Below are 22,008 nucleotides of genomic sequence, written 5' to 3' on the forward strand. Positions count from 1 at the left end.
TGAGAGGCCATGCTGATAGAAATGTGATAAAAATGGAACTTTATCTCTGGGTTCTTCCTCCAAAAGCCTATAACCCCATTTTAGTTATGAGAATAATATCGGGATTGGGGGGGGGAAGAGGCATCCCATCGAATATCTGATAGTATCTTCAAAACTGCCAAGATGATCAAAAATAAGGCACCCACCAGAATTGTCACACCAGGAATACCTTAAGAAGGTATGAGAGCCGGGCATCGGTGGCTCAGGCCTGTAATCCTAGCTACTCAGGAGGCTGAGATCTGAGGATCACGGTTCAAAGCCAGCCTGGGCAGGAAAGTCCATGAGACTCTTATCTCTAATAAACCACTCAGAAAACTGGAAGTGGGGGGCTGGGAAGGTAGCTCAGGGGTAGAGTGCATGCCTTGCAAGCATGAGGCCCTGGGTTTGATTCCTCATCACCACATAAACAGAAAAAGCCAGAAGTGGCGCTGTGGCTCCAGTGGTAGAGTGCTAGCCTTGAGCTGAAGAGCTGAGGGACAGTGCCCAGGCCTAGAGTTCAGGCCCCATGACAGGCAAAAAAAAAAAAAGAAAAAGAAAAAGAAAACTGGAAGTGGTGCAGTGGCTAAAGTAGTAGAGTGCTAGCCTTGGGCTGAAGGGCTGAGGGATAGCACCCAGGCCCAGAGTTCAAGTCCCACAACTGACAAAAAAAAAAAGCATGAACACCAATTTCAATGTGGTACCATGCCGCAGAAAAGGACATTAGATAAAAAGTAGGAAATCCAAATAAAGTATGGACTTCATTAATAATAGTGTATCAAAGATGGTAATAATAAGGGAATGATCAATAATAAGGGAATGATCGTAGAAAAAAACAACATGTGGAATATATAGGAATTACAATCACTCCAATTTTTCTACAATTCTAAAACAGTTCTAACAAATAAGGTCTGTTAATTGAAAAATCAAATAAAAATCCACTTAGCCAAAATAACATTTTTCCTTTCTATTACTGATGACGTGTGTGTGTGTGTGTGTGTGTGTGTGTGTGTGTGTGTGTGTGTGTGTGTGTGTGTGTGTGTGTGTGTGTGTGTGTGTGTGTGTGTGTGTGTGTCTGGGCACTGTCCTTAAGATTTTTTTGCTCAAGGCTGGTGCTGTACCAGGTGAGCCATAGTTCCATTTCTGGCTTTTAGTGGTTAATTGAAGAGTCTCACAGATCTTTCCTGCCCAGGCTTTTTGAACTGTGATCCTTAGATTTCTGCCTCCTGAGTAGCTAGGATTACAGGCATGAACCATCAGTACCCAGCTTATTACTGATGACTTTCAAGTAGGAAAGTTGAAGAAATTTTACAGTGAATTCCCATGTATTACTGTTTCCATAGTAATGCAGTTCTCTAAATACTTCAATATACCTATACCTACACCTATACATATTTTTTCATGTGTAGGTACTGGAGCTTGAATTCATGGTCTTACCCTCTTCTCTTGCCTGGCTTTTTTGCCCAAGACTGGTGCTCTATCACTGGATCCATGACTCTACTTCTGGAATTTTACTGATTAACTGAAGAGTCCCACAGAGTTTTCTGTCCAAGCTGACTTCAAATTCTGAGCCTCAGGTCTCTAGCTCCTGAATAGCTGGATTACAGATGAACCAACAGCATCTGGCTTAGCATATGTATCATTAATCAGAACAGCTTGGTACTCAGTCTGAAACCTATTTTCCATGTTTGAATATGATGATCTATAAAGATGCTTCTAGATCTAACCTCCCAGAAAGACAACCTTCATAATTATGAAATTGACCTACTTTAATATAACCTCAGTCTTTTCAGTCTCTTTTCTCTAGGTGTTAAGTTTATGTCATGTAGGACCCCAGGACATGGCTATGTTCACAATCTACTATGAATCTGACAAGTCCACAGGTCTTGGGCTTCAAAGAATGTCCCTACTAACTCAAGGAAAATCTTGTTCGTTTACTTTCTCCTCTAGGAATGTTCTAGAATCCCTGTTGGGTGTTCCCCACACCCTTTGTGCAATACTTATCCCACTGGAGTTTCATTGTTGTTGTTCTTTGTTTTTCATACACAGTCACACAAGCTTTTGCGCATGGGCTCTCCTAGATTCCTTAACTGTCTTGTACACTGTTGAAGCAAAGAGTTCATTAAGTAGAAAGAGTTCATACCTGCTCCCTCACCACTCCCAGCATTTGTCTAAACACATTCCTTTATTGTCTTACCTCTCCCTCCCAGTTATTTATCTGCCTCCTTCTTGATGATTGCTAGCCAGGATCCATGCTTACACTACTCATCTTCAGTTTTCAAACAAGTCTTTGTCTCTCACCTCTTCATATTGTTTACTTTGTGTACTTTTATGTAGGAATAGTTTCTAGTTGTACTTCTTATTATTTTTGAATCCTGTAATTATAAATTATGGAATTGTAAGTGTACCCCCCCCCCAAAAAAAAAGTCTCCAAATGCCTTCATTTAATCTTGGGAAAATTTACCTGGTAACAGGTAGGATATAAACAGGTAGTCAATTCAACTTGTTTGTCATGTGTGCATCTGAAGTCAGTGAGAAGGAATGTTGTGCTTCCACTTGTAAGTTAGAAGCCAATTTGATCCCTCCATGTAACATCTCTGTAGGGTGTGTGTGTGTGTGTGTGTGTGTGAGACAGAGAGAGAGAGAGAGAGAGAGAGAGAGAGAGAGAGAGAGAGAGAGAGAGAGAGAAAGAGAGAGGGAGGGAGGGAGGGAGGGAGGGAGGGAGGGAGAGAGAATGTGTGCCAACCAGTCCTGGAGCTTGAACTCAGAGCCTGGGTGCTGTCCTTCAGCTTTTTTGCTCAACACTAGCACTCTACCACTTGAACCACAGCTCTACTTCCAGCTTTTTGGTGCTTAATTGGAGATAAAAGCCTTGTGGACTTTATTGCCCAGGCTGGTTTTGAACTGTGAGCCTCAGATCTCAGTCTCCTGAGCAGCTAGGATTACACTTGAGCCACTGGCACCCAACTTAGTGGATCTTTTTATTTCTCACTTTACCACTTAATGAAACCAGGCCTTTTGAAAGCAGAAGTTGACCATTGGTACCTTTGAAATCATAATTTTAATTTTTAATTTTTGGGGGGCAAGTTCTGGAGCTTGAACTCAGGGCCTAGGCACTGTCCCTGAGTTTTTTTGCTCAAGGCTAGCACTCTACCACTTTAGCCACAGCACCACTCCTGGCTTTTTCTGTTTATGTGGTACTAAGGAATGGAACCCAGGGCTTCATGCATGCTAGGCAAGTACTCTACCACTAAGCCACATTCCCAGCCCCATAATTTTATTTTACCTGGCTACTGAAATCAAAGTTATAAGATTTTAATTCCTGTCATTGTTTCTTTTAAAATAATTTTGCCCAAAGGAAACAGATGGATGACAGTCTTAACTTCTTGGTCATCTGTCATAATTTCCTGGCAATAATTCGTAAGGAGAACAAAAATAACACTTAATAGCAAATGATCAAACACCACAGGGAGTGTTGCAATCCCACCCACAGCAAACAGTGATGTTATCTTCCTGGAAAATGGAGTGAATGACCACAGACCTCCCCCGTTGCCCACCTGTCAGATCCCTGGCTGAGCTGCTCTAGATAATATCCTGTTAACCCAAGGGTAGCTTTGCCACACTCTGCTTGACTTTTTATAGCATGTTTGAGATTGCCAGGTAGCCACCTGTCTGACAGGGCTTAGGAAATAAGAGATGAACTGGGAGAGCAAAAAGTAATCGTATAGCCAGGCGCCAGTGGCTCACGCCTGTAATCCTGTTATTAAGAAGCTAAGATCTGAGGATCATGGTTTGAAGCCAGCCCAGGTAAGGAGATCATAAGATTCTTATCTCCAATTAACTACAAAAGAGCCAGAAGTAGAGTTGTGACTGAACTCCCAAGCCCTGAATTCAAGCCCCACAAACAGAAGGAAAAAAATCATATGTGTATATATACATATATATATATATATATATATATGTGTATATATATGTGTATATATACATATATATATAACTTAGTTCAAGCTAGGCTGTGGTGACTCAAGCTTGTATTGCCAGCAACTCATGAGACTCAGATCTGAGGATCACAGTTCAAAACCAGCCCGGGCAGGAAAGTTCTTGATATTATTATCTCCAATTAGCCACCAAAAAAAGCCAGAAATGGAGCTGTGGCTCAAGTGATAGAGTTTTAGCCTTGAGCAAAAAGAATTTCAAGGACAGTGCCCAGGCCAAGTTCAAGCCCCTGGACTGGCACCAAAACAAAAGACCTGGTAGTGGTGCTGTGGCTTAAAGTGATAGAAGATGGGCCTTGAGCAAAAAAGCTCAGAGACAGCACCCAGCCCTGAATTCAAGCCCATAACTGTAAAAAATAAACAAACCACACACACATACACACACACACACACACACACACACACACACACACACACACACACACACACAGAAATAAAACCCTTAATCCAAGTTTTATTGTATAATATTTCTGGATTCTTCAAGACTCTATTGTAGAGTAACCATCACAGCAGACCCTTTGCTGAGTACTGTTTGCATTTCTCTCTCCTACTTCATTGGTAGATATTTACCTAGAGCTCAGAAATCCTTGGCAGGTGTTGGGCAGAGCTAAGGTGAGCTGGGTCTGTTTTACTCAAGTTCAAGCTTCTCTTTAAGCAGGCAAAATCCCTAAAGGAGGGCTGGGAAGGTGGCTCAGTGGTAGAGTGCTTGCCTTGCATGCATGAGGCCCTGGGTTCGATTCCTCAGCACTACATAAGCAAAAAGAAAAAAGCCAGAAGTGGCGCTGTGACTCAAAAGGTAGAGTGCTAGCCTTGAGCTGAAGAGCTGAGGGACAGCGCTCAGGCCCAGAGTTCAGGCCCCACGACCGGACCCCCCAAAAACAAAAATCCCTAAAGAAAATACTTAGTGCTGGGCTGGGAAGGTGGCTCAGTGGTAGAGTGCTTGCCTTACATGCCTGAGGCCCAGGGTTCAATTCCTCAGTACCACACAAGCAAAAAGAAAAAAAGCCGGAAGTGGCGCTGTGGCTCAGGTGATAGAGCGCTGGCCTTGAGCTGAAGAGCTGAGGGATAGCGCCCAGGCCCAGAGTTCAGGCCCCATGACTGGACCAAAAACAAAAAATACTTAGTCCTTCCAGCTAGATCTAGCTACTTTAGCCTGCAGCTAACAAGGTTCACTCTGTGATGGAGGCCTTGGCCTATGAACTTTCTTGGTATTCTTTTGTGTATATGTATGTGGCCATACTGGGGTCTGAACTCAAGGCCTCATGCTCTGTTTTGGCTATTTTTGTTTAAGCTTAAGGTTGGTGCTCTCCCACTTGAGCAACACTTTCTAGCTTTTTGCTGGCTAATTAGAGATAAGAGTCTCATGGACTTTTCTGCCTGGACTGGCTTTAAACCATGATCCTTAGCCTCCTGAGTAGCAAAACTTTACTTTGTTTATTATTGAAATAAGGGCAACAGAAATATCTGTCTTCAAAAATGAGATTTAGCTGGCACTGGTGTCTCATGCCCTATAAACCTATCTACTTAGGAGGCTGAGATGTAAGGATTACAGTGTGAAGCCAGCCTGGACAGGAATATCCCTGAGATTCTTCTCCCCAAATAACCATATACATACAATCCAGTGCTAGAGCAACAGCGTTGAGCAAAAAAGCTGAGGGACAGTGCCCCAGGACTTAGGTTCAAGACCCAATACCAGTAAAGGATCTTGGTAAAGGAATTTGACAAATAATTATTAATACTACAATTTCAGGCTGGGAAGGTGGCTCAGTGTAGAGCGCTTGCCTTGCATGCTGGAGGCCCTGTGTTCAATTCCTCAGCACCACATAAGCAAAAAGAAAAAAGCCGGAAGTGGCGCTGTGGCTCAAGTGGTAGAGCACGAGCCTTGAGCTGAAGAGCTGAGGGACAGTGCCCAAGCCCAGAGTTCAGGCCCCACGACCGGACCCAAAAAAAAAAAATACTGGGGCTGGGAAGGTGGCTCAGTGGTAGAGTGCTTGCCTTGCATGCCGGAGGCCCTGGGTTCGATTCCTCAGCACCACATAAGCAAAAAAAATAAAAAAATAAAAAAAAAATACTACAATTTCAACCACTCATAGAGAAAAACTTCACTGAAATCTTATTTCTATTTTTATAAAATACAACTTAAATTCCTTAGTATGAGTTAAAGCTGATTTTATCATATTTAAGCAGCTTAATTTCCTACATCCATTCTTGCTACTCTCCAAAATTAGCCATGGTGAGTTTCCCAGATCATTAACACCTTGCTTCCTCTGCCTCAGAGTGTCTCTGGATCATCCACAACTCCACAGCGAACCTCTTCTCCGGGAAGCTCTTGCTCAATCTTTCCGTTTCTTCCTTGTGCACTGCAAGAGTACACCTGACTCAGGTACAACTGTCACCTTTTATGCAATAGCTTGTCTTTTTAGCACCTAAGCCATGAAAACCAGAAGAACAAAAATCATAACTAGTCATCAGTGACTCACATCTATAATTGTAGCTCCTCAGGAGACTGAGATCTGAAGATCACAGTTAAAAGCCAGCCAGGACAAACAAATCCAAGAGACTCTTATCTTCAGTTAACTGGCAAAAAAGCCAGACCTGGCCAGGATCTGGTGGCTCACACCTGTAATCCTAGTTATTCAGGAGGGTGAGATTTGAGGATCATGGTTAAAAGCCAGTCTGGGCAGAAAGGTTCATGAGATCTCCAATTAACCATCAGAAGTAGCGCTATGACTGGAACTGGCTGACTGCTAGCCTTGAGCAAAAAGAGCTCAGGGACAGTGCCCAGGACTTTAGTTCAAGCCCTAGGACTGGCAAAAAAAAGAAGTCTGAACTAGAGATGTGGCTCAAGTGATGTTAGACATAGTTGGCACTAGTAAAACTGACGACTAAACAGAATGAACATGAACACAAGTAATGCGAATGCTCAGAATTGTTTTGCATGATAACTAATGAAAATTGATGTTTTGTTATTATTTGTTCAAACCTCATTTTGCTCATAGGAGTGAGGCTAATGTTTTCAGATGATATGTTATTTCCTTCTGGCTCATCTTTAGAACAGACTAAATATGACTCTTGGAGAAATTTAATCTTTCCTTTCTGTTGTTCTTTTACCCTCCAGGTTCCAATTCCAGCCATCTCCTGTCATAACTTTTCACTTCTGTTTAGAAAAACACTGGCAAGAAAAAAAAAATGATAAAATTTTTTCTAATGGTAAATAAACAAGGGCAGACCCGCCTTTCTAAGTACTATGAACATATAGAGATTAATAAGAGGACCCTTCTGGAAACAGAAGTCATCAAGAGCTGTCTGTCACGGTCCAGTGAACAGGTAAGCTCCTGATGCTATCTTCTGTCTTTAGTCAACCTAGCCTCTGAAGCTCTGTTACTGCTGAGGGTTCGAGGCTACCATTTTCTCTAAACTGTATTTTCTCAATAGCTATTTGGGAAAATCAGGAGTGAGGTAAAATGAGGACCAAATGCAGTAAAGTTCTCTTTACACCTCCTTAAGAGAATAAAAACAAGGGAACCCAGGGCATGGTTTGGGTTCTTATTTCAGTCAGGATATTTATCTCAGAACACCATAGGAGTGGCAGCTAAATTTATTCTGTCTAAATTTATTATGTCTGCTAGCAGACATAATCTTTTTTTGTTCATATGAATTCAGCCTGTGGAACACTTAGGAGTTGCCTGTGGCAGGTGGCTTTCTGTAAGCCAAAAGAAATGAAGGTCATATGACTGGTACCGAGGTAAATGAATACTCATGATCCATTTTATGCCAGAGGATAATGACAGTCTTGTGGAGAGGAGCAATTTTCTATTTTCCATTTTTTATAAATACACCACCAACCCAATACTAGATTTTAAAACAAAACAAACTTGATTTCACTACATAGATAGGAGAAAGAAGTTTCAATTTTATATAAACCAATAAAATCCTGCTGAAATTTGGAGGCCAAAGCTAGAGGTTCAAGTGGTAGAGTCCTCGCCTAGCAAGCACATAACACAGAGTCCAAACTCTAGTACCATTGAAATTTTGTGTGTGTATACTGATTTGGGGCTTGAAGTCAAGGCCGTGAGCTCTTGCTTGACTATTTTTGCTCAAAGCTGGTGCTCTGCCACTTGAGCCACAGCTCCACTTCTATCTAGTATCATTGAAATATAAAGGCTAAATAATTATAATAATAGATTTTTTATACTACTAAGATATTATAGTACTAAGATAGAATTTTTTTTATAGGACTAAGGATTGAGCCCCTGGCTTTGCATATGCTAAGCTAAGCACATACTTAGCTACACTCCAGCTCATGTATAGGAATTTTTTTAACATCCATTTTTACAAAGAATTTTACTTGAAGAATTCTTTATTTTTCACCTCCTCTTCTCCCCCCATTCTGGGCCTGGGAGCTGTCCCTGAGCTGCTTTTTTGCTCAAGGCTAGTGTTCTACCACTTGACCCAAACCTCTGCTTCTTGAGTTTGCTGTGATTAATTGAAGAGAAGAGTCTCAGGGGCTTTCCAGCGTGGGCTGGCTTTGAATTGCGATCCTCAGGTATCAGCCTCCTCTGGAGTAGCTAGGATTACAAGCGTGAGCCACCAGCACTGGCACTTAGAGAATTCTTCACTGCAGATCCTAAATATCAAATACATTGGAAAATCTCTCAACAGCCAAGGTACAAATCAGAAAGCTTGTTCAGCCCATCCATTAATTTGCTCATTTCTTTATTTCCCTGAATATAAAGATCATCTGTAAGGACCACCACTAAGTCATAAAACATTAAGCTACCTCAGAGCTCAGAAGGTACACATGATAAATGTGTTTCCTTGGCTTCTAAATTGATTCTCCAGTTGGAATGTCTCAGAGTTCCTCTATGAATTCAAGCTTTGCCTGCCAGGGCAAACTGCTTCATGATATCCAATAGAACCAGAGACTGTTTTGTTAACAGCCACATGCTTTAAATAAAGGGAAGAGCTGGGCGCTGGTGGTTCATGCCTGTAATCCTAGCTACTCAGGAGGCTGAGATCTGATGATCATGGTTCAAAGCCAGCCTGGGCAGGAAAGTCTGTGAGACTCTTATCTCCAATAAACCACTAGAAAACCGGAAGTGGTGGTGGCTCAAGCAGTAGAGCACTTGCCTTGAGCTGAAGAGCTGAGGGATAGTGCCCAAGTCCAGAGTTCAAGCCCCACGACCAACAAAATTACATAAATACAATACAATAAAATAAAGGGATGCATCCTTCAAAACATGCCTGTGTGAATCTTTCTACAGAATGGAGGACCTCCACAATTTCAAAACATCATTTTCATGGACAGCTTACCCTTTTGAAATACAAGTTTTGAAATAAAGTGATATTCCAAATTATTATAGATTTTTAGAATGAACCCATTGAGCTTCTGGCATAATCATTGAATAAGACATAATAAGGCAGGCGCTGGTGGCTCACACCTGTAATCCTAGCTACTCAGGAAGCTGAGATCTGAGGATCATGGTTCAAAGCCAGCTGGGCAGGAAAGTCCGTGAGACTATTTTCTCCAATTAACTACCAGAAAACCAGAAGTGGCGCTGTGGCTCAAGTGGTATAATGCTTGCCTTGAGCTGAAGAGCACAGGGACAGCACCCAGGCCCAGAGTTCAAGCCCCATAACCAACAACAACCAAAAAAAGACATCATATTAGCAGCTTAGTTTTCATTCCATTCACAAATGTGCCTTGAGCTTCTTTTTTTTTAATGTCAGAAATTCCTGGGAAACTTTGAAAAAAAAGCTTCCTCAGTTCTTTCAAATAGGGATGTTTTAAGGAAACATCCAGCTGGCAGAAAGCACCCTGGCTCTCCAGTGAGCCAAATACCTCAGATTGGTCCAGCATTTATTACTTTCATCCTAATTTTAATTAAAACTTCCAGCTCCTTTTTTTTTTTTTTAATTTTTTGATCAGTCGTGGGGATTGAACCCTGGGCCTGGGCACTCTCCCTCAGTTCTTCAGCTCAAGGCGAGCACTCTACCGCTTGAGCCACAGCAACACTTCCAGTTTTCTAGTGGTTTTAGTGGAGATAAGAGTCTCACGGACTTTTCTGCCTGGGCTGGCTTTGAACTGTGATCCCCAGATCTCAGCCTCCTGAGTAGCTAGGATTACAGGCATGAGTCACTGGCGCCTGGCTGAATAATTTATTTAAAAAAAAAAAAAAAAAAAACCTTCACCAGTCGGGCGTAGTAGCACTTACTTATAATACCAGTATGATTACAGGAGTGGCTTAAGTAGGTAGGTCATGAGTTCAAGGCCAGGCAGGGCTATTTTGTGAATTCTAGGCCAGGTTGTGCTACATAGTGATTCTTGGAAATATTTTGATATAAATGATTCACATCTGGGGCTGGTAGGGTGGCTTAGTGTTAGAGTGCTTGCCTAGCATGGAGCCCTGGGTTCAATTCCTGAGGAATTTATTCCACATAAATAGAAAAGGCTGGAAGTGGCACTGTGGCCCAAGTGGTAGAATGCTAGCCTTGAGCAAAAGAAGCTCAGGACAGTCCCCAGGACTTGAGTTCAAGCCCCAGGAGTGGTCATATAAAAAGAAGATTCATATCTGCATTCCTAGCTACTCAGGAGGCCAAGATCTGGAGGACTAAGGTTCAGAAACAGCCTAGATAGAAAAGTCCATGAGATTCTAGCTCCAAAATAACCAGCAAAAAGTAGAGCTGGAGTCTGGTTCAAGTAGTAGATTACCAGCCGAACAAGCAAGCAGAATAAGCATAAGTCCTTGAGTTTAAAAAGAATTCAGGTAGATAGGTAAGTAGAATACTATTTATATTTGGGTCCTCAATGACTATTAAACAGTACAAAACTGAGCCTCTTTATTGCTCCCCAAGAATTCATGAGGAGGCAGAAAAAAGAAAACCTTCAGCATGTTTGCATATTTTCCCATTAAAGCAGTTTAAAGTGCTGATTTTCGGGGAGAGAGGCTAGTATTTGGGATTATACTCAAGGCCTCTACCAATTCAGTGTCTCTGTCAGCCCCTTTTTGCAGATGGGTATTTTGAAAATAGGGTCTCACTTTGTGCCAGGGCTGGCTTGGATTTTGATCCTTCTATTTGGCCTCCAGTAGCTAAACCCCAATCTCCTCTTCAGCAGCTAAGAGTTCGGGCTTGAGCCAGCACTGTAGGCTGAAATGCTGATTATTCATTAGCTTTGCCCCCGGGCTCCTCAGAGAGCCAACGGAAGGAATCCAAGAGAAGGAATAAAAGGAGGGCCATGGGAACCCAGGGGATCACCCAGACTCCTTTTTCCAAGGCTGTTTCTCTAACCACACCTAGAAATGCTTTGAAGCTGCCCCCTGAAGGTGGGGAAACGGCCAAAAAGGCTGCAGCATCTAGGAATCTTTCTAGGAATGTTTTGGTAGATGCTTAGAGCACAACCTAGGAATTTACACATACTACTTTGAATAAGTCTCTGCCAACCAAAGACATTAATATCTCATTGTGTTTCATCTAGTGCTCTTTCATTGAATATAAGGACTTTAAGCTGATCTACCGGCAGTATGCAGCTCTCTTCATTGTGGTTGGGGTGAATGACACTGAGGTAAGGTGACAGAAGAGCCTTTGGAAAATATAAGAAAAACTAGAGATCAGTCTGCTTTTTATTCCTCCTGAGTTGACATTTTCTTCTTATTTATCTCCCTAAAAGTAATTATGTCTCTTGAAGGATCTTGGCTATTTTTTTTAAGCTTCCATACAGCTTTTTGGAAGAAAAAATACCTATGATACTTCTTAGATTTGATGGACAGCTTGTCAGTTGGAGAAGAATAAAACCACAGATTGTGCTCCTGTTTTGTTTTTTGTATGTGTGCCCGCCTTGCACTCTGAAACTGGGCCCTGTTCCTGAGTTTGTGTGCTCAAGGCTAGTGTACTTCCACTTGAGCCACAGCTCCATTTGTGGCGTTTTGGTGGGTAATTAGAGATAAGAGTCTCATAGACTTTCCTACTTGAGCTGGCTTTGAACCATGATCCTCAGAGTTCAGCTTCCTGAGTAGCTAGGATAATAGACATGAGCCATTGGTGCCTGGCTTGTTTTGTGTGTGTGTGTGTGTGTGTGTTTTAGACAAGGTCTCGGCATGTTACCCCAGGCTGATCTCAAACTTGTGAGCTTAAGCTATCCTCCCACCTCACCCTCAAAATTTACTGTGACTACAGGCTAGCACCATACAGCTTGCTAGACTATGTGCTTTTTTTTTTTTTTTTTTTGGTCGGTTGTGGGGCTTGAACTCTGGGCCTGGGCGCTGTCCCTCAGCTCTTCAGCTCAAGGCGAGCGCTCTACCACTTGAGCTAGAGCGCCACTTCCAGTTTTCTGGTGGTTTATTGGAGATAGGAGTCTCACGGTCTCTCCTGCCTGGGCTGGCTTTGAACCATGATCGTCAGATCTCAGCCTCCTGAGTAGCTAGGATTACAGGCATGAGCCACCAGCACCCGGCTTAGACTATGTGCATTTATTCTAAGCAATACCACTGTCCCTCCCTTGTTCTGTCACATAATGAGGCAGTTCAGGCAAGCATACAAGCCAGTCAGGCATGACACTGAACATGGGCTGACATGTCAGAGTGAATTATAAACATGATTGTGTTTATGTCTCCTCAGATTTAGTTCATATCTTCAGAAAGGTCAGCCTTGGATCACTAGCCCATGAGGCCATGGGACTTCTGAAAGGGAGTTCCAAATCTAAAGGACTGAAATCTCATGGAACTATTGCTATCCTTAAACCACTTTGACATGGTTTCCCCATCTGTACACATATAAATATGGTTTCATTAAAGAACCTGAAAGCCCGGCACCGGTGGCTCACATCTGTAATCCTAGCTATTCAGGAGGCTGAGATCTGAGGATCGAGGTTCAAAGCCAGCCAGGGCAGGAAAATCTGTGAGACTCTAATCTCTATAAGCCACCAGAAATCTGGGAGTGATGCTGTGGCTCAAGGGGTAGAGCGCTAGCCATGCACTGAAGAGTTCAGGGACAATGCCCAGGCCCAGAGTTCAAGCCCCAGGAGCTCAGAATTCTTAGATTCTGAAGTTTCAGTTTGGCCAGATACTTTATGAACTAAAAAGAAAAATATTCCAGGCTAAGGTTTTCTATATTTCCCCCAGTAATAAATGTGCGTGCGCGCGCGCGCGCGTGTGTGTGTGTGTGTGTGTGTGTGTGTGTGTGTGAGTGTGATATTGGGATTTGAACTCAGGCTTGTGCTTGCTAGGCAAGTGTACTACCACTTGAGCCATGCCCACAGCCAATAAGCATTTTTTAAAATACATGAATGCTAGGCCTGTTGTAAGTATTTTCCAGTGAGAAGTTTCTTTGCTCACACTCTCATTACACTACATGCACTAAAACCTGAACTTTTACTGGGTATTTCTCCTACAATTAATTGTACCCTTCCTATTTTGTTTCAGAATGAGATGGCTATTTATGAATTCATCCACAATTTTGTGGAAGTTTTAGATGAATATTTCAGCCGAGTGGTAAGTCTAATGGCTAAAAACTAATTATTTTCCTCAGCCCATCATCTATCTTTCTTTCTTTTTCTTTCCTTTCTTTCTTTCCTTCCTTCCTTCCTTCTTTCCTTCCTTCCCTTCCTTTCTCTCTCTTTCTCTTTCTTTCTTTTCTGCAATTCAGTCCCTTTGGGTTAACAGAGCTTTAAAAGTTAAAATACAAATAATAACCTTTTTTTCCTTGCTCATCTGTATGCATTAGATCTTTTTGAAGAATCAATTCATAAAAGGTGAAGTACATCTCAGATTTTTTTTTCTCTCAGTTACCAAATTTTGCAATCTACATTGCTCTCACACTTTTTTCTTTCCACTGATTTCATTCCTGACATATCAGGACCCTTTACACTTTAAGAGTCATTTCCTTCTTTTCATGTGAATCCTTGCTTTTCTTTTTCTCCTTTTGGTACTGGAAATTGAACTCAACACCTTGTATAAGTCAGACAAAGCAGTCTACCACTTGAGGCATACCCTTAGCCCTTTTGTATTTTGTTTCTGAGATAAGGTCTCACTGCTAACTTTATCTGGGCTGGCTTACAATTTGAGATCTCCTGCCTCCACCTCCTAAGTAGCTGGGATTATAGCTGTCAAAACTTTTGTTTTGAGGGTCAAAAATCAACTCCTGCCAGGTACTGGTGGCTCACATCTATAATCCTAGCTACTCAGGAGGCTGAGATCTGAGGATAGTGGTTCAAAGCCAGCCCAGGCAGCAAAGACTGTGACACTCTTGTCTCCAATTAACCACCAGAAAACCAGACATGGCGCTGTGGCTCAAGTGGTAGAGCACTTGCCTTGAGCTGAAGAGCTGAGGGACAGTACCCAGGCCCAGAATTCAAGCCCCATGACTGAAAACACAACAACTGTGTATGTGGAATATATGTATTCCATTTCAACCATTCTCTTCTATTTCAGTAGCTTGTGTTGAAATACAACTTGCATGCCATATAATTCACCCACTTAAAAGTATATAATTAGGTTTTAGTATTTACATGGTCATGAAACCATTAGCACAATTAACTTAAGGTAGTTGTATCACTTGACAAAAAGCGTATCTATTAACATTTCCCAATTAACTCTCTCTACTTACTCCAGGTTCTAGATAACCACTAATTTACTTGCTAGGTCTGCAGCGTGACCTGTTCTAAACTTTGAAGAATATAGAATTATATAATATGTGGTGCACCTTTCTTTTACTGCTTGTATTTTTAATGTTGTGCCCAAAAGATTTTCAGGTTTATTCCTATATTTTCTTCTTAGAGTTTAGCTCTATGTCTAGGTCTGTGATCCATTTGGGGTCATTTTTGTATATATCCTGAGTTATGAATCTAAGTTCCTTCTTTTTGTTTCTTCTTTTCTTTATAGTAGTACTGGGGTTTGAACTCAGGACCATGCACTTGCTATTCTACCACTAGCCTTGTTTTATGCTGGTTATTTTCATATAGGGTCTCATGAACTTTTCTGAACAGACTGGCTTCAAACCTTCATACTTCCACTCTCAGTGTTCTGACTAGCTGGGATCACAGACGTGAACCACCAGCACCCAGCATTAACTTCATTCTTTTTTTTGCATGTAGATGCCCAGGCATCCAAACACCATTTATTGATACTATTCTTTTCCCATGAATTGCCATGGCACCCTTGTTGGGAAACAGTCAACCATAAATGGATCTCAGTTCCTTGCCATTAATCTGTATGTTTATCTTATATTAGTACTACATTCTCTTGATAACTGTAGCTTTGGAGTAAGTTGAAAACTCAAATGTCTTTTCATTCAAAAAGAATCAGTGCAGGGCTGGGAAGGTGGCTCAGTGTTAGAGTGCTTGCCTTGCATGCATGAGGCCCTGGGTTCGATTCCTCAGCACCACATAAGCACAAAGAAAAAAGCCGGAAGTGGTGCTGTGGCTCAAGTGGTAGAGCGCCAGCCTTGAGCTGAAGAGCTGAGGGATAAGGCCCCAGGACCGGACTCCAAAAAAAAAAAAAAAAATCAGTGCAGACAGTTTGCTTTGCTACCATATGCTTTTCTGAGCCTTGGTTAGACATTTTTGTGACACAAGCTTATTGTTTTTCTGTTTTATTTAGTTCATATGAAGGATTAGGAAGAAACTGTTGGAATGTTGCTTTTTCCTGAGGCAGAGATAGACTTTGCTCCAAAACTAGAAATACTGAGTTAATAAAAAAACTGAGAAGCCAAAACATTGTGTTGAGAGGTCATGCCTTCCATCCATTGCTAAGCCAGAAATGAATTTTGGCAAACTCTTCTTGGGGCAATCAACTAGTCTGTCTTTGTTGTCATAGTGCATTAGTTCTAAGTCTTGTTCCTAAATCAGAATCTTAAGGTGGGAACTTGTTAGAACTTCTGGGTAGGTGTGATGGTACACACTTATATTCCCTGTCATAGGGGAAGCAGAGATATGGAAAGGCTGTGGCTCCAGACCAACCCAGGCAAAGAAAAACTTAGTGAATTCCTGTATCAAAAACAAGCTAGGTAAGCCAGCACCAGTGGCTTATGCCTGTAAGCCTAGCTACTTAGGAGGCTTAGATCTAAGGATCATGGTTCAAAGCCAGCTTGGGCAGAAAAGTCCAATGTGACACTTATCCCCAATTAACCACTCCCCCACCAAAAAAACAACAACAAACAAAACAAACAAAGTAGAAATGGAGCTATGGCTGTAGTGCTAAAACACTAGCCTTGAGCAAAAAAGGTCAGGGACAGTGCCTAGGCCATGCATTCAAACCCCAAGACTAGCACAAAAAGAAAGAAAACAAAAAAAATCCAAGCTCTGCATGGTTGCTCTAGCAAATTGGGAAGTAGGAGAATTGCAATTAGAATCCACCCTGGGCAAAAGCAGACTTTATCTGAAGAATGAGTTAGTAAAAAGTGTGGGAATGGCTCTGAGTTCCAACTCCAGAAGAGACAGAAGGAGGAAGGGAAGGAGGGAGGGAGGAAAGAAGGGAAGACATAAATCAATCATCCCAGGCCACTCCTCAGCTCACTGAATCAGAAATTCTGGACTGAAGCCCATCAATCCATGGTTTCACAAGCCTGTCAGGTGATTCTGACACATGCCTAAGTTTGAAAAACATTAGTTTCGTGTATGAGGCTTGCCACCAGAAATTTCGTAACTCACCAACTGGTGTCCTACAATGTGATAGACATCTAGAAAGGCATTGATGTCCATCAAGGCTAAGGCTAGAAGAGGTTAAGTGGTCAGGCCATGCTAGAGACTGACCTTGCAGGGACCAAGGACACGGAGACAGGCTTGAAATCTATGTCTGTGTTGATTGCTTGGAGACAGCAACACAGACCAGAACTATCCATAAAATTTTCCTCAGGAGGAGGAAAACCGTGTACCTGAGCTACCAGTGTGGTAGGCACTAGCCTTTTGTGGCTCTGGAGTATTAAAAATGTGGTTAATGGAAGTAATAAATTCAAATTTAATTGTAACTGATTTAAATTTAAATCACCCCACTGAACAGCATAGTGCTAGCTCTTGGCATCTCTAGCATGGTGACTATGTATATAAGCATGTGAAGACAGGCTGGTCACCATTAACCAAGTTAAAATGACACCCATCAAGAAGAATATAATTTCCCCATGTAACAATGTTTTAAATCTGGAAGGATGAAACATGATTCCAAGCACTGTCATTGCTAAGGGTTTTTTTCATTATTCCATAACTAAAAATAAATAGTACATTGCTGAATTAGACATATAATTTTAGGGAGAGTCAGTGACCACGTAAACCACAGAAGTAAGGACTAGAATTTAATTTAAACAAGGTGATTACACAGCGTTAGAATGCACTAGGGATGACCTGGTATATGCTTTCAATGAAGAGGAAGAGTAGAATGGGGAATACCTTGTTGTCTAAGATGTATTTTTAGGTTTGTATTTTTAGGTTTTTTTTTTTTTTTTGTCGGTCGTGGGGCTTGAACTCTGGGCCTGAGCGCTGTCCCTCAGCTCTTCAGCTCAAGGCGAGCGCTCTACCACTTGAGCTACAGCTCCACTTCCGGTTTTCTGGTGGTTTATTGGAGACAGGAGTCTCACGGTCTCTCCTGCCTGGGCTGGCTTTGAACCGCGATCCTCAGATCTCAGCCTCCTGAGTAGCTAGGATTACAGGCGTGAGCCACCAGCGCCCGGCTATGTTTGTGAGTTTTAAACATTCTTTCTGGGCTGTTTTTGTTTTTGTTTTGGGGGTCCGGTCGTGGTGCCTGAACTCTGGGCCTGGGTGCTGTCCCTCAGCTCAAGGCTAGTGCTCTACCACTTGAGCCACAGCGCCACGTCCGGCTTTTTTCTTTTTGCTTATGTGGTGCTGAGGAATCGAACCCAGGGCCTCATGCATGCAAGGCAAGTGCTCTACCACTGAGTCACCTTCCCAGCCCCCGTTTGTTTGTTTTAATCTCAGAGTTTACAGTCTTTTTTTTTTTTTTTGGGTCCGGTCATGGGGCCTAAACTCTGGGCCTGGGCGCTGTCCCTCAGCTTTTCAGCTCAAGGCTAGCGCTCTACCACTTGAGCCACAGCACCACTTCCAGCTTTTTTCTTTTTGCTTATGTGGTGCTGAGGAATCGAACCCAGGGCCTCAGGCATGCAAGGCAAGCGCTCTACCACTGAACCACCTTCCCAGCCCCCTCCAGTCTTAAAGATGAGTCATATGCTGTCTGGGCTGAGAAATTTCTCAGCACCATATTTTTTATGTAATTTTTTATTGAGATTAAGGGATTACATAAAAGTCACAAACACATTTTAACCTCCACAAGACAAGTTGTCATTTATCATGGTCTATAATATTTGTGGATTCTATGAGCTTTGACAACACAACTCTTTCTTCTACATCACGTGATATGTACATTTCTCTCTTTTTGCTTAGTGTCAGCTGTTCACTCTTTCCCTCTTCAGCATCCTATTTTCAAAGCTAAAAGGCAAAGCCATTTTGTAGGAGGCTAGGACTGGTGAGGAAGTGGAGGCCAGTTTTGCAGTGCTGAAGTCCTTTTCATGTGAGCTTGATTCTCTTTACCATTTCCTTGCTCTGGGACATTTTCAGTGGCATAACTAGTAATGACATGGTCAAAATAGTCTGTTCACGTTCAGCACAGATAATTTTTCCCAAATATTTTTAAATGTAATTGGTTAAATTCATGGATATAGATGCAGAGGGCTGGCTGCATATCATTTTTAAACATTTACTTATTTATTTATTTATTTATTTCAGTGTTGGGGCTTGAACTCAGGGCCTGGGTGCTGTACCTGAGCTTTTCTGCTCAAGGCTAGCACTGTACTACTTTGAACCACAGCTCCACTTCTGGTTTTCTGGTGGTTAATTGGAGATTAAGAATCTCATGGACTTTCCTTCCCCAGGCTGGCTTTGAACCACAATCCTCAGATCTTAGCCTCCTAAGTGGGTAGGATTACAGGCACAAGCCACCAGCACCCAACTCTTGCTATTTTTACTGTGCTGTCAGTACTTGTATGTTTACCTGATCATGTGTCGATGAGCTGTAGTTTACTTTAAGTCCTCCCTTGGTAGATACTTAGGTGATTATTAATATTTTGCCACTATAAATAACCTCATGTAAGGCTGGGAAGGTGGCTCAGTTGTAGAGTGCTTGCCTTGCATGCATGAGGCACTGGGTTCGATTCCTCAGCACCACATTAGCAGAAAAAGCCGAAGAGGCTGTGTAGCTCAAGCGGTAGAGCACTAGCCTTGAGCTGAAGTGCTGAGGGGCAGCGCCCAGGCCGAGTTCAGGCCTCATGACTGACAAAAAAAAAAAAAAAAAAAAACATGCCGAACATCTGTGTACATTGTACCTTTGCCCAATTCCATAGGGTATACCTCATGACGAAAATGAAAGGATACAAAGGGTATTGCAAGTGGGTAATGCTGTTGCTATATAGATCACCTTATCTGTAAAAGTTATTATATCCCCTCTCCTTTCTGGCCTCTAAGCTTCCTCTAACCTGTTTTGTTGTTGTTTTGTTTTTTAAATCACAGACCCTGGTTCAGGGCTCCCCAGTCTGAGGCTTGGGGAGGCGGAGGTCACTGTCTGTGTTGTATTCCTCCTGTCTGAGTCTGCTCCTCATCCATGCATTCTCTTTCTCTTTTCCAGAGTGAACTCGATGTATCCTTTTTCTGGCTGCTTTCCACAGCTAGTGGCAAAGCACTCTAAGTTTAATCAGGTAAGTGCCACAGGGCAGGAAAATGATCTAGCAGAGTACAGGAGGCTATTCGTCCTCCTTGGACAAGGCAGCCTTCATGCAGTACGTGTCACGTCACTACCCACCCAGCTGTACAAAGCCGTTTTCTCTAGACAGGTCAGTGCCACAGCAGCAGTTGATAATAGCTATACATATCAATTTCTTTTAAGTATATGAAATAGGCTTATTCAAAACTTACAAATACAGCCTGAAAATGTTCGGTTTTCCCAAAGAGACTCCATTTTCAGGGCACCAGGTATCAATTTCCAGACTCCTCTCTCAAGGTCAGAAGGCCTATACGGTTGGTGAGCGGGAGAGTTAAAGAAGTTGCCCTGTTTTCCTAACAAGGAATGCTCTCCTTTTCTTTCTTTAAATCAAGCATGCCCAAGGGGCCTGGTGTAGTGGCCCTGTGGCTCAAGTGGTAGAGCACTTGCCTTGAACTGAAGAGTGCAGGGACAGCGCCCAGGCCCAGAGTTCAAACCCCACTACCAACCAAAAAAAAAAAAAAAGAGAGAGAGAGAAATAACCAAGGGTCCTGGTGTGTGTGGTGGCTCCTAGCTATTCATAAGGCTGAGTTCTGGAGGATTTCATTGTGAAGCCCACCCAGGCAGAAAAGTCTGTGGACTCCATCTTCAATTAGGCAGCAAAAGCTGGGTTAGACACGTGTCTCAAGGGATAGAGTTCCAGCCATGAACAAGGCCAATCCAGTACCAGACCCTGAGTTCAAGTCCTAGCCAAAAAAAAAAAAAGCCCAAGGGGTGAGAGATATAGCTCAATGGTAGATGGAAGAATACTTCCCTAACATCTAGTATCATTAAAAAATTAAATGTCCAAGGACCCCACAAGCATAATTTGGTGAAAACATTGCAGGCCTACATATTTTGGCAGGAGTCCACTAGGCACTGTGGCATAGCTATAAACAGGAGACATTTTGATTCACTCCGGAAATCTGCCTACCACTTCAAAGAGACAAAGATGTCTTTGGGAATATATCAGAATTTTGTGTGTGTGTGTGTACTGGTCCTGGGGCTTGAATTCAGAGCCTAGGCACTGTTTCCGAGCCTTTGTGCTCAAGGCAAGTGCTTTACCACTTGAGCCACAGCTCCACTTTCAGCGTTTTGGTGGTTAATTGAAGATAAAGAACCTCATGGTCTTGTACTTTCCTGCCCAGACTAGCTTCAGGTCTCAGTCCTCAGGTCTCAGTCTCATAGAGTAGTAAGGATTACAGGCATGAGACACCAGTGCATGGCCAGACATGAATGTAGAGTAGTAACATTTTAGAGAAAATATTAATTTCCATTATATATATTTAGCATATAAGATGTGTTGTGTGTGTGTGTGTGTGTGTGTGTGTGTGTGTGTGTGTGTGTGTGTAAAGTAGACATCTATGCCAAGAACCAATATATTTACATAAATTTACTATTCTGGAAAAATGGTCAGTTACCTATTATTGATAGGAAATTGTAATCCGGCTGATAAAATTCACTTGCCAGCTGTAGTTAGAAGCCTTGTTAACTGGGAAGAACAAGTGCCCCCTAGTGGTGCACAACATAAATCTATGATCACTCTGACCTAAGAAATCCCAAGAGCTGGGTGGCTCAGGGCCTGTAATTTTATTTACTCAGGAGGCTGAAATGTGGTTCAAAGCCAGCCCGGCAGAAAAGTCAGCAAGACTTTATATCCATTTAACCAGTAAAATAATGCTGAACTGGAGATGTGCACAAGAGTCAGCTATGAGTGAAAAAGCTGGGTGAGAGCTCAAGGTCTTAAGTTCAATCTCTGTAAACAGCACACACATAAGAGTATGCATGCATTGCCTTGCATGCCTGAGGCCCTGGGTTTGATTCCTCAGCACCACATAAGCAAAAAGTAAAAAGCCAGATGTGGTGCTGTGGCTCAAGTGGTAGAGCGCTAGCCTTGAGCTGAAGAGCTGAGGGACAGTGCCCAGGCCCAGAGTTCAGGCCTAACGACCAGACCCAAAAAAAAAAAAAGAGTATGCATGCAGACACACACACACACACAAAAACAAAAACAAAAAGAACAGTACATTTGTCTATATTCTCTTCAGCATGCAACTTTCTATCTAAACCATTTATAGTAGTTCTACTCGTACTCGTACTGTTGTTTTTTTAGAGGGTGAAGTGGGGGTCATGGGGCTTGAACTCAAGGTCTCGGTCCTGCCTCGAGCTTTTTTTGCTAGTGCTCAAGACTAATGCTCTACTACTTTGAGACACAGCTCCACTTCCAGCTTTCTGGTGCTTAACTTGAGATAAGAGTCTTGCCGGGCGCT

At 42.4% G+C, this 22,008-nt stretch overlaps 1 protein-coding gene across 1 annotated transcript in view; it reads left to right on the forward strand.

The window, feature by feature from the left end:
- The window catches only part of Ap4s1 (adaptor related protein complex 4 subunit sigma 1), a 41,844-nt gene that overhangs the window by 8,105 nt on the left and 11,731 nt on the right, over positions 1 to 22,008 (forward strand). Inside the window, exons 2-6 of the mRNA XM_070026317.1 lie at positions 6,287 to 6,393; positions 7,129 to 7,337; positions 11,488 to 11,574; positions 13,430 to 13,498; positions 19,631 to 19,642. Coding sequence (XP_069882418.1) covers positions 7,200 to 7,337; positions 11,488 to 11,574; positions 13,430 to 13,498; positions 19,631 to 19,642 — 306 coding nt within the window. The 5' untranslated portion in view covers positions 6,287 to 6,393; positions 7,129 to 7,199. The remainder of the gene's footprint in view (positions 1 to 6,286; positions 6,394 to 7,128; positions 7,338 to 11,487; positions 11,575 to 13,429; positions 13,499 to 19,630; positions 19,643 to 22,008) is intronic.

Source organism: Dipodomys merriami, unplaced genomic scaffold (assembly GCF_024711535.1).
Source record: "Dipodomys merriami isolate MVZ:Mamm:240054 unplaced genomic scaffold, mDipMer1.0.p SCAF_1, whole genome shotgun sequence".
NCBI lineage: Eukaryota > Metazoa > Chordata > Mammalia > Rodentia > Heteromyidae > Dipodomys > Dipodomys merriami.